At 38.5% G+C, this 17,525-nt stretch overlaps 1 protein-coding gene across 4 annotated transcripts in view; it reads right to left on the reverse strand.

Moving 5' to 3' along the window:
- PLCB4 (phospholipase C beta 4) overlaps positions 1-17,525 on the reverse strand; it is a 90,421-nt gene that overhangs the window by 10,649 nt on the left and 62,247 nt on the right. For all 4 annotated transcript variants that reach the window (XM_009985044.2, XM_009985047.2, XM_009985045.2 and 1 more), the window contains 3 exons: positions 11,947-12,062; positions 7,436-7,511; positions 1,539-1,714 (listed from right to left, as the gene is read on the reverse strand). In XM_009985044.2, the coding sequence (XP_009983346.2) occupies positions 1,539-1,714; positions 7,436-7,511; positions 11,947-12,062 (368 nt within the window). The remainder of the gene's footprint in view (positions 1-1,538; positions 1,715-7,435; positions 7,512-11,946; positions 12,063-17,525) is intronic.

Raw genomic sequence — 17,525 nt, forward strand, 5'->3', positions numbered from 1 at the left:
GATGTAGATTTTGAGGTTTGGTTCTTAGTAGCTCTGAAAATAGAACAATACATGGTCTGAACGCGAAAGATTTCTACTGAGAGCAAGATCTATTAATAAGAATATAAGAATCATTTACAAGAAACTATACAAGGCTGTTTAAACAATGTAGAGATACAGCAATTCTAAACCTAAAGACAAAAACTGAGGACAAAAAGCTTAAAAAAAACCCCAAAACAAACCTAGTGTAGCTATAATAGCTGTCTACAATGACAGCCTTTAGTAAAGTTATGAGAATAAGAAAATATGTACAGAAAACAAAAACTTACTTTCAAAAGGATGAGCAAAAAAAGTCTTATTCCACAAACAGGCTATACATTAGTAAATCATCTTCTAAGTGCTGTAGTGAATTTCAAACAGGACAGAAAAATAGGACTTTTAAAAACAAAGTGATGGGATGTCTCTGGGCTGATGCAGTCAAATGATTTAGAGATACAGTACCAAGGACTGCATCTTCCTCTGGCTAGTATCTTTTGAATGATGCATTTGTATTATAATCTATCAATTTTTGGACTTCATTTTTGACTGGGTATTTATTGCAGGATAGCTTGAATACATGGGTTAACACAGAGATTAACATAAAGATGAGCTCACTAAAAGCCTTTTGCTGGGACAATTCTCTGTTGGATGGAAAGCTTGCAGGTCCCAGCATGTGTTCTCTCTGATGCAAAGATAAGCTGTTTTTTCACTCAGGAATTTAAAAAATCATTTCAATTCCATCTTCAAATGCGATTTATTTATTGTTTTTTTCATCCTACTTTTTATGTGAAAGATGCTGAAGACAATTACATACGAATATATATATGGATGTATGAATGCATGTACACACACATACTGCATTAATATGCTTTTAGGCTGCTTTGCATAATAGATCATATCATTAAAAAATGATTCCTCTACTTACTGCCATTTTAACACTGTGGAGACGATGTGTATTTAATTTTATTTAATTTCAAATGGGCAGGATGGTTAATTACAAAAGCAACATGACAGTAGTGTCATGCAATATCTTCTGCGTTCCCAGTGATTACGATAGGATATTGTATGAAGATAATACATCAGTTTAATGTAGCTTATCTTGCTACCCGTTGTTTTTATGATCTTACTTTTCATGGATCTTCCTTATAATCACCAGTGCTATAAACACATGCATCCACAACTGCTAGCAACTTTAAAGGATATTTTCATATTTAATACTTTTCAGTTTCCAGCGTCTTTATTGAAGTTCCTGGGTAAAGCCTAAGCATACCCACAGCTGATGAAAACTACTGCTGCTTCATCACATCCGCTGCCTTTAATGAAGTTCAGACAAACTAAACCAGCTAAGAAGCCCATTCCTGCATCTAACTCTTGTCTCATCCCTTATTTTACTTCTACCGCGCATATATAGCCCCATAACTTTGACAGCAGTGCAGGAGCTATCAACACAAGAAACCAAAATATTATACAAAGCAGACATAAACCAAGCCCTCATTATCAGGTAGTGCTACCCCGCTCACCTGTCATGTGAAAATTTTAGCTGCTGGGTTTGTTGTTCATGAGCATTGATCAGCAGTTTCTTCAGTAGTTCACACTGTTGGTTCAAGTGTAAATCGCGGATTTCTTGCTCTTCAGCGCTGTGCGTATTGATCATCTCAGACCATTCTTTAGTGTGCTGTGCCACAATCTCTTTGACCTGTAGAGAAGTAATAGCAGCTTTGCTACAGGTTCTCAGCTACGCTAGGAGATCAACTATTACTGCTGCTGGAAATGATGTAGAGACAATCACAAAAAAGATTATAAAGAATGCAGCTAAATCGTGAAAAATGAAGTTACACAAATGAAGTTGCTTCAGAGTAACAAAGCCACAGAGGACACTACCGTGTATTATAAAAACAGATGCAAAACAACCCCTCTCTTCTCTAAAGTGCCTTGAATAAATTGGCTGCATTTATGCTCTTGACCGTACCGCTGTTATTTTAAAACCTTCTCTAACACTAAGTTCATAACAAAATGGTTTCTCATTTTTGATTACCAAGAAAAAAAAAAATTTAAAAGTATTGAAATTAACAATGGAAAAAATCTAGTGAGCAGGATTTCTCTGAGGGCTTAGCTACAGTCTTTGATTTTGTGGAGACAGTTTTACAAATACAGTCAGTTTACAGAGAAATCCTGTATTTAATACAACATGAATCTGAAGATCAGCTACGTATCTTTGTTTTATACTCATTAAGTCAGCAGGGAATCTGACAAGTATTACTGTCTTGCTTATCTCCCAAGACTCACAAGAATAATGAGATTAAAGTTTTGGAAAGTTCCCAAGAGAAAACATGAAGAAATCTAAATCACCAGAGTTGTTGTTATAATAATGCATTGCACTCAACAATTTAGAAAAGAAGCTAATAGATATATTTTATCATTCTTTAATAATTATCTTTGGGTATTTTGATAAGCTATCCTACTTTTCCATAAATGGTATACAAAACATGCCTCACCAGAAACCTATTTTCAGGTAGCCATTTCAGCTGCTACTATGGTAACTAATAGCATCTGGGTCACCTAGGAAAGCTAAACCTTATTCTTGAAATCAAAAATTGCCACCATATTGCTCAGAAAGTGAGACACCAATGCCAGTATTTTAGGTGTGGGCTCACATGGGGGCTCTGCATAATGCAGAACAGACTCTCCTGCCCACACTGGTGATGGGGAAAGAAGTGAGGACCTTAACAGCCTCAGTCTCCATTCTGCCCTGGAGAGGCTCCTCAGAAGACCCTCTTAGACAAAGCTCATGTTGTGTGATAAAGCTGGACTCCTAATGAAAAAAAAAAAGCGAATAATTTTGTAACAGATGAGGGCGACTACTGCTACCTGAAAGCCAGACTTGCATTTAACTGTAGTTAAACAGTGGTTCCATACCAAAACAGATAGGATTGGAGGCAGAAGCAGCTGACAGAGAGCTACCTGGAGTCTTCTGCAGCTGTCAGAAAACAACAAAACAACAAAAGCATTTTGAGGCAGGAGATGGATATGACTAATATAGGTCTAATTCATCAGGGTGTTTAAGAGTGAGTGGACCTCCAGCAAAACGAGCCATGCTTATTTTTGTGCATGTGGGTAAGTGTACTACTAAGCCAGAGCCTATCAGCTATGACGTGATAAATACACTGAAAGATGTGGAGCAGTTAGTGGGAGTAGTATCTTCAATAAGATGTTCATAAGGCAGTACTGCCTTCAGAGCCAGAAAAGCATAAGGATTCAGCTTCAAAACAGGTCAAAATAAATGCCTAGATGTTGGTAAGGAAGAGACACTCATTTTCCAGATGGAGTTTTTGAAAGGTTGAGGGGCAGGCACTCCAGCTCACCGCTGGCACCCACCTACAGCACTTAAGTTAGGACCAAGTTTAGTTCAAGCTCCTTGTATGGCTGATGCGAAAAGGTGAGCAGTTTCAAAGCAGGATTTATCACACCTAAATGCTGTTTGGAGAAGCCTCTCATATCTACAGGGCCTCAAATAACTAGGCACTTTGGTTAGGCTGCATGAATCGTCTCTCAATAGTGATCTCACTTGGCTTATCAACCCCAAGGAGACCTAGAGTGGACTTTAGGGGAGCAAAAAGTCAGTCATGGCTGACGTTCTCAGACAAAGAAATTTCTTATATATTTTCAATGTAGTTTCCAGATGAAGTCATCTCCATCCATGATTTGGAGGAAAAAAAGGTACAGGTAGATCCAAAGACCTGAGTAACTGGGTGTAAGTGGGACCACAGCAGAAGAGGGACCACATACTCAGAAAACTTATGTGGTCACAATGTTAGAAAGTATCAATATTTTAAAAAGACAAGTGCTATTATGTGACCCAGGAAGCAGGTAGAGCCAGCAGCAAATGAACACTGTGTACCAACCATTTTGGCACAGGAGCCAAAGCATGGTTCCTTACACAGATTTGTGACTCCGATTGCATTCCTGCAGAGAATGCTCTGACTGGGCTCTGTCCCCTTTCAAACATGAATAAAACTGTAGCAGGAACTGTCCCTAAAAGGACAGGCAGGCATTCCAGGAAATGAAAAAGAGTTTGCTTTTAGTTAAAGCCTCCTTATCCTGTAGAGGAAATGCAAAACAATCTTTGCATAAAAAAAAAAGAATCACGACTTAATAAAATAGTGAAACAAATAAATGTATAAATAGTGGAAGCCATGGTGAAAGCAAGTATTTTGTGACTTAACTGCAAAGAGCATTTACAAAGCTCAAACAAACGCAGAGAAACAAAGACTCAAGGGTCCCTTGCAAACGAAGAACGTGATCATTGGTTTCGTATGGTTAATGTTACACACCGCAGAGGACCATGAAGGCAGGAACCCTCTCTCTCAGGTACGCTGAAACCAAAGAATCATAGAACATCTCGAGTTGGAAGAGACCCATAAGGATCATCGATTCCAACTACCAAAGAAGAAACCTGCAAGGAGATTTGAGCATGGCAGCACTTTAAGTATTTAATCTGAGAGGACAGGAAGTAAGAATCACAAAAACACTTGCCTGTGTTCATGGATAGATGTGCTAGTGATACGCTACTAATTTCAAAATCAGCACACAGCCTAAGAAGCAGGTACAGCTCCTTGTAAAACAAGTTTTCCTCTAGGGGTAGGAGAGAAAGGGTAGATTTCTTTCCTTAAATATCCTGCAAGCTAGAAGTCTCATTTCAGGTACAGCAAGATATAACCTGATGAGAAGGATGTAAGGGATTTGCCAAACACCAGTTACAAGACTTGAAATACCCAATTTGACTCAGATTCAGACGACCTTGGAACTCAAGACCATTAAATCATCTGAAATCCAATTTTGCTGCAGATTTGTGAAACACTTCAAAGTTCAGATGTAGTAAATTCAGTGTCCATCCCTGCTTTTCTCCAATTTATTAGCATCACAGTTAAAATGACTATTTCATTTGTGCTGGGCTGTGCTCTTGTCCTACTTTCCACTATTAAGGTAGTGTTGTTTATCCAAAAGGATAAGGAAAAAACCATTAGCTAACTTCTCTCTTTACTGTTCTGCAGACTGTGTTTGCAATCCTGTCCTTTCATCTGTTCCTACACTGGGCCTAAGAGACTAATTAAAATCTTGATAAGGAACTTTCTTTTGTGCAGCATATATGCGAGATGTTTGTTTAGTCACTAAGTTCAAGCAGGAATAATCTTTGAAGTAATCTTTCCTTTCACTCTTTTCATCCTCTGCCTGCTTGATATCAGGACCTACTTTTCTAATGCAGAGGAGTGATTTGCATCTGCTAGGTTAATTGTGTGTGAAGTACACATTGAGACATTCAGATCTAATTTTAATATTTTATGCCAAACTTGGGTTGGATATTTCCTCATGACAGGAAGACTTTTGTAGATGAAAATGACTCTTTGGTGCTAAAGGTGTACATGCACATCGTGACACAAAGCTGCACTGGAGGACATGAGCTGTAATTAAAGCTGAATTATGGTACAATCTGATATCAAAATTAGTGGGCCAAACGCTGAGAAATGCTGAACCACTGTTAATTAATCAAACTCCCACTATATCAGTGTAATGCATTCAGCATCTCAGAATTTAATCTAATTTAATTGCACCTACCTTCACCTAGGATAAAAGTTAATTTCCCTACGGTCTTGAGCACTGTTTTCCAACCTGTTGCTTGCAAACCTTTGAATGATCTCCAGGAATAATTCAAGGGCCCATACATGGCAATTGAAACAAAAGAAGTCTATGACAGCACTAAAATAGGTACATAATCTGGACAATTTTGATGGAACCTCAGTAAGCAAGACAGAAAATCACTGACCTAGAGAAAACCACAGAGGTAGAGGACTTGCAGAGGAGTTCTTTGGGAATTATCCAACACACAGAGGCTTGGCATTTCAAAGGAGCTTACATTTAAGTCTCTTTTGAAAATGCTATCCTAAAACCTGACATGGGAGTGGATAAAAATCAATCTTTTTCCCAGGTATGGATTAAATTGAAGGGAACTGGTTTGAAAGGGGGATTTTAAAAGGAACAGAGCTCAGAAACTGCATACATTCGTGGAAAGGGAAAACACGAGTCACATTTATTGGATTTGGAAGATTAATGAACGCTTGGATGTCCCTTGTGTACAAATCACACCTTTTCACTCCAGACTGTGAATGACACAGGTGAGAAGCAGAGATCACAGCAAAGAATTTTCTACACAATGTAACTTCAAATGAGTTTTGGAGCTTATGTCTGGATGCTAGGGAGCTAGTGCTCCTCAGAGAGTTTATTTCACTAAGAAATGAATGAATCTTTTTTTTTTTTTTTAAGTTGTCAACAAATTTGCTTTTATTTAAGGAAATTACTCTGGACTTTTCATAGGAGAAGGTGATAGGGAGATGAGAGAACACACTAGGTTTTATTCCTGGGGTTTTTCCTATGTCTTTGGCTGAGGAGGTGGCAACAGGAAACAAACCTTGTTTAGAAAACTAAGATCTTCTCTCCATGAAATAATAAAACCAAAGCATAAAATTAGGAGCAGAAAAGATGAATATTAACTTATTCTGGTCTCAAAGATGTGGCTGATTTTGTTTGTAATTTCTGTACATGTCTGAGTCTTTTCACAGGTTTCAGCTTTTACAGTAACTCTCCTTTACTGTGGTCAGACTCTTGTACTCTTCTCCCTCCAGATAATTTTGTACCTGGATGTGCCTTCTAGTTCACCTGTCACCCTCTAGTTTGGATGTCTTTCAGAAACTCGAAAGCATGACAACAGGTGGTAGATAAAACTTTCAAAGGAAATATGTAGTCGGTGAGCACAGTAGTGGTATAGAAGTACAGAGGAAGCAGCTCTAAGCAACTCAACGTGAGCCATGAATCACAGCTTGACAATAGGTTTTTCAAATGAACTGAGGTTGAATCTCAGAGCACTTTTATTCTCCAGCACCTTGGAGAAAACAAGGCAACTGAGCAATGGAGAGAAAAAAAAAATAGAAATAAGAAGGAGCTTGGTTCAAGAGCAACTTGGATTCCTCCTTCCCTAAGAGACAGATTAGCAAGTGTTGTCCATGGTGATAATGATGGAAACTGAAAAAGAAACTTCTTTATGTATATGTTTTGGGAAAGTATTTACCATCCAAATTTCATATAGCACATATTGTCTTTGTTTTGCTAGAACTGACAAAAACAACCAGTTTCACTTCATGAGGCATGAATATTGCACTTTCTTCAAAAATTTTAAAAGGGCAGGAAATTGACGTTGATTTTTAAGATTTTTTTAGGAAACACTTTTAGACACTCGATTACTCCTATTCTTTTCAACATGTTATTATTGCTGAAAATCATTCATATGCTTCCAAGAAAATTAACTACCATTTGGGTCTCAGAATCTCTCAGATGTTGCATGTGTTAAAATTGGCTGTTTGCTTACCTTAGATTTGTGATCTGATGTGAGCGTCTGAATTTTAATTTCAGTTTCTTTCTTCAATTCAAGACAATTACTTCCTCTAAAAAAAAGCAAAATTGCAAATGTGTGCCACAAGTTAAACATCTTCCCATTCAGTCAGCTCGTACTAATTAAAATGTTAATCAAAGTTGAAGTGCTACAGCGTATTGGAATGAAATGATTTCTTCTGGCAATTTATTCACAACGTACAAAATATTGTTGGATTAATGGTCATTCAATTCAAACACCACACGATTAATTGTAGATTGGTCCAGCAATTATTTTCTTGCCGAGGATATGTCAAGCATCTCTGTTTATGGCACTTGGTTCCTTTTTCAGGCTTAAAATACCTTGCCAAGAGAAACCAGCTTCTGCCTGAAAACTTACAGGCATATTCATTGCCTTGCCATGATTTTATCCTCTTTTTTTAAAAGTAATTTTTGCTTTTTTTTTAGTTTGAGGTGGAGAAAAAGAAGTAATTTGAATAACTACCTCAGAGGGCAATGTGGGCATACTAAATTGGAACACCCACTGAAAGTCTGAGTGCCCCTTTGTGGGAAATGGAAGTGAATGAGTTTCGAAGAAGGGGCCTCATTAGCCTTGCAGACCATATCAACACATATGGATGAATCCAAGCCATTAGATACCCTATATGACTTGGAAAGCAACAACTCTTGAAGAGAGCCTTTGCTCCTGCAATAAGCTGAATAGAGCATGGCCTTCTTGTTTGGGTCAAGTCAATGAGGTTGAATGCAAGTTGCAAAGCTTGTTTAGTGCAGGATGAAGGCCGTGATTCCCAGGAACAGGCTGGTAAAATGCCTATAGAAGGCTCATGCTGAAGGTCTCCTGACATGCCTATGGGATAGGAGATGGATGATTTCTACCTCTCACCCACAGCACTTCCTTCACTAAACCAAATTATTGGGTGGGATGAATGCACAGAAAAACTATTCCTTTGCAGCTACAACAGGAATTTCAATTACTGTCTCACCAAAGTCAATAAGTTTTTGAAGGCTGACAAGCTCCATCTCCACCAATCATCTTGTTCCCTTTTTTTTGCGGTGAAGAGTTTTTTTACACAAGAACACAAATTCACACATTGGAAGTCTCTGTTTTTTTGTCTGGAATAATACAATGTATTGAGAGGAGTCTATTTTAACATCACTCTAATATTTCTGTGTCGGATCATCCGCTGATGTAAAATGGTGTAACTTCACTGAGTGGATGGAGCCACGTTCGTTTTATCATCTGAAGCTGGCCCTAATAAGAATGGTTATTGCTTGACTGCAGCAACATTAATCCGTGTTTGCTCTAGAAAAGGAGATTTATGAAACTCTTAACAAGTTTAAATCCTATTTTAATATCAAAGTAATGCTAAACTTCTGGAAATTAGCAGAAAACTTTATCAACAAGCAGTATCAGGAAAGCCCTTACTGAAAATAGTACTGTGATGTGACTTGTATTCCCAAGGGCCACCAGAAGTCATTTATTTTCTAGTCATAGCAAGGAAATTTTTGTAGAGATTTCTAACACTCATTTGACACTTTGGAACTAATAATATAAAGGCATAGAGACAGGTTCTTACCACTGTTACCTCTGCCTGAAAAAGAAACAGCTGCAAAGAAAGTGTCTCTGATTATGCATGCGGGTAGCTGCGATCAGAGTCTGGCTATAATTCATATGTGATTTGTCATATACTATGAAAGAGATTGCTTCTTAGGAGAATCAAACATATTTTATCCCAAATTAGTCTAATTGGTTCAATCACTGGACTTTTCAGAATCCCAGACATCAAAATACTGGCTGATCCCTTCTCTGGAAATGCAGCTTTCATGATATCTCAAGGCAACTTCCAGTCAGGCTGGACATAAGAATTGTCCCCAGCTGCAGTGGCATACTCCAGGGTTAAACCATTCAGTCAGAGTTGGGACCAGATACCCTGGGGCAGCCCAATCCAATGTCACACGTCCATGCTCATGCACACACACACAATTGAATTTCTGGACAGTCCCAATAAATCAGAAGGATCTTTATGCGCCCTCAACTCCATTTCAGAGTGGGAACATGAGCCTACGTATCCACATAAGCCTCTTCGAGATTTGTAGGCATTTGAGGCGTACAACAGAAATAGCACAGGGAGCAAAATCCTGTCCATCTGTCAGTGAATTAGCATGTGATTAAAAAATTCTACTTTGCTGAACAATATGCAGCTGACATTTGTCACACCATGTGGCAGAAATGGACCACGGAAAACTGCACGACAAAATCAGAAAGTCTTCTATACACCTATCCAAAAGCCTTAAAACACATTTTGTATGTTCTTTTACAACTTTCCTGTATTCACTGAACCCAGGATCCCTTATTAATCAGATCATTTCAGTTGAATAAAGTCTTTAAGTCTCAACCAACGTGTTCACTTTTAAGCCTGTCCTTAAATACACCGCACGGTTGGGGTAAAGAGAAGTGTGTGCCAAAGTACTTTGTTGAAGGGGCTTTCCAGGCTGGATACACAATTACCTGAAGGAAGCCCTTAAAACACTTTGATACAGAATTAAAAAGTGTTTTCACAAAAAGTTTGTGCTGTACTGGATTTTGACTTGGTTGTTAATGAGATACCAATAATTATTCTTGTAACACTGACGAGCCATCAGATGACTGAGAACTCTGGAGAGCATGGAAAGTATGGAGTTGTGGTGAAGAACAGTGTTTGGCTGGGTGTTGGATCTGCTTCTGGAGTAGTCATTTCCAACTTTTGTGTTTTGTTTTTTTTTTTTTTTTTTTAAAAAAAAAAACTTTTAGTGCTCATTTAAAACTACCATAAAGGCTTTAGAGTCCACGAAAGAAATGTTATAAAATTAAGTAAAGACACTGCAAGTATCCAATGAAGTGATCTTAAACTGGGAATGAAATTATCAACTGCTTTTATTCTTTGTCGCATTTGGGTTACTCTGAAAACCATTGTTACCCTGTTTTTTGCACTATTTACTGTACAGGGACAGCCATTACCACCTTTAACTCTCTGACATACCTTCACTTGCTGTTTTGCCTAGACAGGGTGAGGCACTGGCTTCTCAGGCCAACAGGAATACTGATCCATGACTCTTCTGATACGAGATCCCTAAATATCAGAGCACGGGGAAGCCTTTCTCCCCCCATGATAATTATGGTGCCATGTCCAGGGCTTAGTTCACTGCCACTGTAGTAAATACTGACTGTTATTATAAATCCAGCTATATAAATAACCTTCTGCTGTGTTATATTGCATGAAAATTGAATCAAAGCCACATTAAATTACTTTGTCCTGCAGCTGATCCCTCTCTGTTTGGAGAAGTTGTAATTTTCTGGAAGGAACTACTTAGACTAGAAGTATTTGTGTGCTCACAGATTTCCCTTCTTGGACAAAAAAAACCCACCACAACATGAGCTTTTCAAAGAGTTTGTGAGCTTTTCATAATTTAGTAAGGAGAAATCTCCTTACCTTGTTTACTTCTGACAGTTCTAGTTCTGTTCCATTGCAAGTTTATAACATGCACACTGAAAAACTACTGCCATTCCAAATAATTTAGAAAACAAAAAGTATTTCTAGAAGAATCCAATGCCAAAGAGGCATCTATGTTCAGTATTCAGTGAGTGAGTTGGTTGCCAGTTGTTGCCAGATGACAACAATATGAAATCAAGCCTGACTACTAGCTAGCTTTATCTAGAACTAAATTAATTGCTGCTTTAGGTCCCAGTATTACAGTATAAACCACTGTCTCTGGAATACCAGTCATAGGGTGAAAGGTGGAAAGGAGAAACTGCTGCCAGATTACACCATAGCAGCAAGGCAACAGCAGGGCCTGCTACATTATCCCAAATGGGACTACAAGAGGGAGATTTTAATAAAGTCACCAGTATGTTCGAGGAACTTTTCCGTGACACTTAAGAGATTTGCACGGACAATGTCCCAGGCCTTCAGCTGCTGTAAACTAAAACAGCTTCACTCAAGTCAAAGGAGTAATACTGATTTATCCCAGCTGAGGATCTGAAAATCTTTTTGTTAAAAAGAAACTTCAACTTGACAGCACAGCAAAACTCTATTATTCTAAAACGTTCAGGACTTCGAAGTCAGCTTTCTCCCAAAAACAAACTGTTGCTTCTTTCTGGTCATTAGAGATATTGAGGACCTTGGTCTACTCTCACTGAACACAACAGTAACATTCCCTGGGGAATGCAGTGAGACCAGATCAGATCACAGAAATAGAAATTTGAGGCAACTCCTTTGCTTTTAGTTTTCAAACTCTGACAACAGAAGACTAGAGAAAGGCAAAGAGAGTACAACATTTATGGTCCATTGCTAGAGCCTTCAAGCAGCTCATACTTAGTTTGATGTAGGATGCTGGTTCAAGCTGCAATTCATTCATATGAATGACCTTTTACAAATGTTTTAATCCAGATCACAAAAGCATAAAATCTATTTTCAGTCTAAAAAAAAGAAATTTAAAATAGTATCTTACCCCTTCTTCTTGATTGCCTTCTCTAACATTTTCTCGTATGATACCTTGTCTTTATCATACTGTGCCACTATTTTGTCAATTTGCGTGCAGTGCAACTTCTGCATAGCGCTGTGCTCCTGGAAAACAGTAGGACCTTACAATTAGGTTGCTGGATTTTTAATATTTAGTTTTCTTACAGTGTAAAAATATCAGTGCGGTGTACAAACAGATAACTTTGACAATGGAATTTAATCTGGTTTAGCCATCTGGTATTAAAGGTTCCAGATATTCCACCATAAGCACGAAAACATTTCTTCTTTGAAAAATTAACATCTGTAGTGGACATTAAAAATATGGTATACAGTTACCTTAAAACAAAAGAAGGATGAGAAAAAAAAAATATTTTTGAATAAACATCCATTTAAGTGCAATGTAAAAAAAAAAATCAGATTTACAAGCTCAGATCATATCATTCAAAGTTTCTGAATGCAGAGAACAAAACTCAACCCAGCCCCCCTTCCTTTACGTGTGTCATACTGAATACAGTGCTAGCCCCTTGGCCACTGCATATCAACCAGCTCCATGTCCAAACAATAGCTAAAAATCAAATTATTAACAACTGGCATTCTGAAGATCCATCCTGTGACCCCTAATGACAGCAGAAATCTTATTGTTAAGAAATTCCACCTGTTGCAGAGCTTCTCCCTTTGCAAGTGACAGTACAACTTTCAACTACATATGCAGACTGCTGCAAATAACCATTGCCCCCATTTCCCCTGCCAAACAATACAGCACATGCTGATAAACTGGACGTAAAGGGCTACCTGTGAAGTGCTTCACATTAATGCTAACCTGCTGTCACTGTTATAGTTGTGTGGTTGGCACTGGTGAAGTGGCAGAGGAGGTTATCTATGAAAGGGGGAGAAAAAATTGTTCCTATGATGAAAAGACGAATCACTCATGCGTGTGTTACACACTTGAGTCTGGTGTACAGACAGTTCCTCTCCATTACAGGACTGTACCAGAAACACCACACTTCACTTAGCACTTACATGTAGACTTCATTATTGAACTTGACTTTGTATTCGCCTTTATCAGAAAGCTGCTCATAATGATGCAAATATTTAACTACCACGAAGAGCACTAAATATTGAATTTACATTACAATAGGAAAAAAAAGTTTGTTAATTTATGTTATTTTATTAATATCCAATTGCTCCACATTTTATCTAATCATGACAAAAAGCCTTGCATTAATTAATACGACCTCTTCCAGGACTTTATCTCTATTTTATTTTATAGCTCATTTTGTATTTGTTCTACTCTCACTATTCTACTGCTCTTAGTTATTATTTTCTATACACCTGTGTTTGCCTTATCACTGTTTCTTCCTCTAAAAATACTAATTGAAAACTTTTACATTCACTTTTACCAAAACATTAATACAAATGTTGCGATGCTTTTAAAAATCTAGCCTTGGGCTGTACCCAAGCACTCCAACATCTGCCAAGCACTCCCCCAGGGAACATGTACAGCTTCCAAATTTTGTATTTAGAGTGGGGAACTGAATTTTCTGTTCTAGAGAGGATTTAAAGGGAAACAAATAGACTCCATCAATATTAAAACACGACAGCTTCACCAGGGAGTATTTACACTGACTAAACAGGTAGGAAAAAAATATGGACAGTGAAAAGAATGACATAAGCTTGACAGAACCAGTCACAGGTGGAGCGATTGAGAGTGTCTCTCAAACTACCCACTCTCCCCTAGATGAAAAGGACGATACAATTCTTGCTATAAAAGACTAAGTGCAAACATTGCAAAGCATGAGACACCTGTACACGTGACACTTCTGCATAACCTGGGAGGGCACATCACGTAGAGCTAGAATCCCTGCTTCTCCCTCAAGACAACCATGATTTAAGCCTTCTCTATTACAAACCCACTGTAATCCTTTGCAGACTCTCCTTATTGCTACTTACTGCTCTTGTGTCTGAAACATATTGTGGACAATATCCCTCTCATTTCCTTCCCTCGTCCTCCTCATCATCCAGCTCATGGAACATGCATTTATTTTTACACAATATAAAGAGCTAGAAGAGGAAGACTAACAACCTCCACATGCGAGGCACAAAGAGCAGTACCAGAAGTCAACTCCCTACCAGAGGTCCCTTGAACTATATGACCTTCTTATTTAAAATGAGTTAGCTGATTTGGGTTTCATTTTCTGTCTATGCTCAAAGGAAAATTCATCACAAACTTCTGCATCCCAAACTTCTATCAAGATTCTAAGAAATACAAGTGGTTTTGTAACATCTTAAAACACCCTCAGTATATTTAGTTTTCAGATGCAAACAAAGTTTCAAGTGGCAACATGTTCTTTGATTCAGAATATGTTTGCAGATAAGAGTCTCCTCAGCTAGGTCTCTCATAATTTCCTCAAGTCCACTGAATTTGCAGTTTGAATCCAGACATTTTTTATGTAAATATATTCACAAATTACATTTAATGATTATATTGCAAACTGAAGTCACTTCAACTAGGGTTCTGAGAGGCCACCTAACTGATCACAGCAAGACTATCCATGGAAAAAAGTAAAGAATCATATATAGTTTCACTAAAAAGGGAAGGCGGGGTGGGGGGGGGGGCAAGCAGAAATCACAATTCATTCTGTTGAAGAGAAGAGGAAGTAAGTTCCTATGATACAAACTGTTATTCCTGCCTGGTATCCCCCTAAAGCAAAACAAATACTCCCGTATACAACTGAAAACCGAAGACTGGAGGAGTCTCATTACAAGATACAAAAACGAGGAAATAAAGAAACTATCATTTCCAAACCAACAATCCATTTTGCAGAACTTTATTAATCTAGAGTCCCATAGTCTTTTGTACTGTCGCTTTTGCATTGTGAAATGGAGATTTTTTTCAACGTTCTTTTTTTCACTCGTCTTTATTCCAAATAGAATCATAGAATGGTTAGAGTTGGAAGGGACCTCAAAGATCATCTAGTTCCAACTCCCCTGCCACGGGCAGAGAAATCCTCCAGTACACCAGGTTGCCCAAAGCCTCATCCAACCTGGCCTTGAACACTTCCAGGGATGGGACATCCACAACTTCCCAGGGACAGGACATCCACAACTTCTCTGGGAAACCCGTTCCAGTGCCTCACCACTCCCAGAGTGAAAAATTTCTCCCTTAGATCTAATCTAGAGTCTACCCTCTTTCAGTTTAAAGCCATTTCCCCTTGTCCTATCACTACACGCCCTCGTAAAAAGTTCCTCTCCAGCTTTAAGTACTGGAAGGCTGCAATAAGATCACCTCAGAGCCTTCTCTTTTCCAGGTTGAACAACCCCAACTCTCTCAGCCTGTCTTCATAGGAGAGGTGCTCCAGCTCCCGGATCATAGTACATATATTCAATGTCAATATAAATGTGCAGGAGATGAATCCTGGGATTCATATTTTTAGGTGGTAATTATGCAATTCTGGTTACTGTCCATGGCCATATTAAACTCCTTGAGGAGGCACTTGTGACTATCGCTGTCTTGTCTGAAACCATTGAGCAGTTGTCTTCCCGCCAATCTAGTGATCTCTATCCTACTTAGACTAGACGTGTTATTCTTCCTACATAAAAGTGAAAAAAGAAACAGTGAAGATTGTACCTCGACCTGCCCAAACATCCTTATCTTAAAAAACCAGATTAATACCACCATCATAAAGTGAAGTCACAGTATGTCACGTGTCTCTGTGTGTATACTGGGTATTACAGTGGTAAGGAGCTATGTCATGAAGGAAAAACAAATTAGTGATAATATGCAGAAGGGTGTTAGGAGAATTTTGTTGTGCTGCTGGAGTCAAAACGGCTGAAACACTGAACAGAAGTATATAAAAAGAAAGATAGCATCAATGAAATGCATCGAGAGTGTTGCATCTTGAATAGACAGACTCGCACCAGTTAATTTTTGTATTAACCTGGACATGTGGTGCCTCTAACAGACTTACATCCTGAGAAAACAGACTGACATGTTTTCATACAGAGCAATCAGCCTCTGCCAGCCAGCATTTCAGTGGAGCTGCTAATGCTTCTCTACACTGAGTGGATGCTACCAGCAAAAGGGACCCTTACTGCTGCCGTCTTCCTTAGCCAGCCCTGCCCAGGGCTACCAGATCAGCTCCTACTTCGCTTAGATCAGAGCTCCTTCCGCTCAACCTGCTCTCTCTCCCACACTTGCAAGCATTCTTTTTCCATTAACGTGTTTTCCAAGGCCAACTCTAGTTGGAAAAGTATTGGACTTTTATTTCCTTAAATGACACGAACAATTCCCTTCTGTTTACTTACTCTTCCAGATCTGTGGAGTGTCTACAGTTAAATGAGAGCAACCTATTCCTGGAACTCTTAAGTTCAGTCTGCTTAATAGGCTTCCTCAAGCTGATCATGGATAACTAATTGCATAGCTCTCCTGCTCCATCCCAGTTGATAAAATGCATTAAAACCAGTGCTGAGTACACCAAGAACTTCCCTAAGATATCTGTGAGTTAATATAGCCACACTTTTCTTCTCAGACTCTCCTCTCCAAATTCAAGACGTTGCCCTTACTGGAGCCTTTAATAAGGCACCTTCTTGTTAGGACAGACTTGCACTCTACTTAAGAGCAGCAGGACACAGGCTGGCTCAGACCTAAAATAGCTGTGCTTGAGCTAATGCTGAAAGCCCTTCTGAGCATTTTCAGATTGTGGCTGTCAATTTTTTCCTCAAATTAGAGGGAGCAAGTGCAAGCCTGAACAGATGGATCAATTTTTCAACATTAGGAAGCACAGTCTTGGCTAAGATTGGCTAAGTAGATTACACTACTTGGTCATGTATCAGGGACATAGATCACTGAGTATGGCTGTTTTCTATGTAACCATGGGACCACTTTCATTTCCAAAAAGCTGCTACAGCAAACTGCTGGATGTTGTCCAATAAGCAAAAAGTAGAGTTTGAAAATAGAAGCCTGCTAAAAATTCAACTGTATGAAAGTCTAGAAATCATCCATGCCCGGAAGTGTGGATGACAGACACTTTTTCTTGAGTATGAGCTTTGGACACAACACTAAAATGGAGAAACCACTTGTTTCCCTTCTGTAGAGTCAGTAAGGAGTCTGAAATGTAACTATTTAATTTCCTTATACTAGTTTTAACACTGAGCTCCACAAAAGCACCAATTATTGAAAGTAATGTCTTTATACTTCATTGTAGAGACAGAATCCCATGCCCAAACAACAGTCATGAAAACAAAGTTTGATATTTAAAATTCTCAGACAACTACAATATGTCAGATCTGCAATGAAATCTGCAATCAAAGACAGCAAGAGAATAACTGTCCCCAAAAGCCCAGAATGGATTTATATGTATTGGCAAAGTTTAGAACTTAAGGTATTTTCCTCACTTGTTATATCTCTTTCTGTAACAAGAGTAATGATTTTCTAACAATAAAGGGCAGGAGAAAATTTGCTATGATTTTCTAATGTAAGGTATACTTGTGATAGTGTTGTATGTGCTTGGGACATCACTGCCAACAGTACCAGACAAAAAGCTGACTATAAAGGGGTTAACATAGGTA

This window comes from Tauraco erythrolophus, chromosome 2 (assembly GCF_009769465.1).
Source record: "Tauraco erythrolophus isolate bTauEry1 chromosome 2, bTauEry1.pri, whole genome shotgun sequence".
Lineage (NCBI taxonomy): Eukaryota > Metazoa > Chordata > Aves > Musophagiformes > Musophagidae > Tauraco > Tauraco erythrolophus.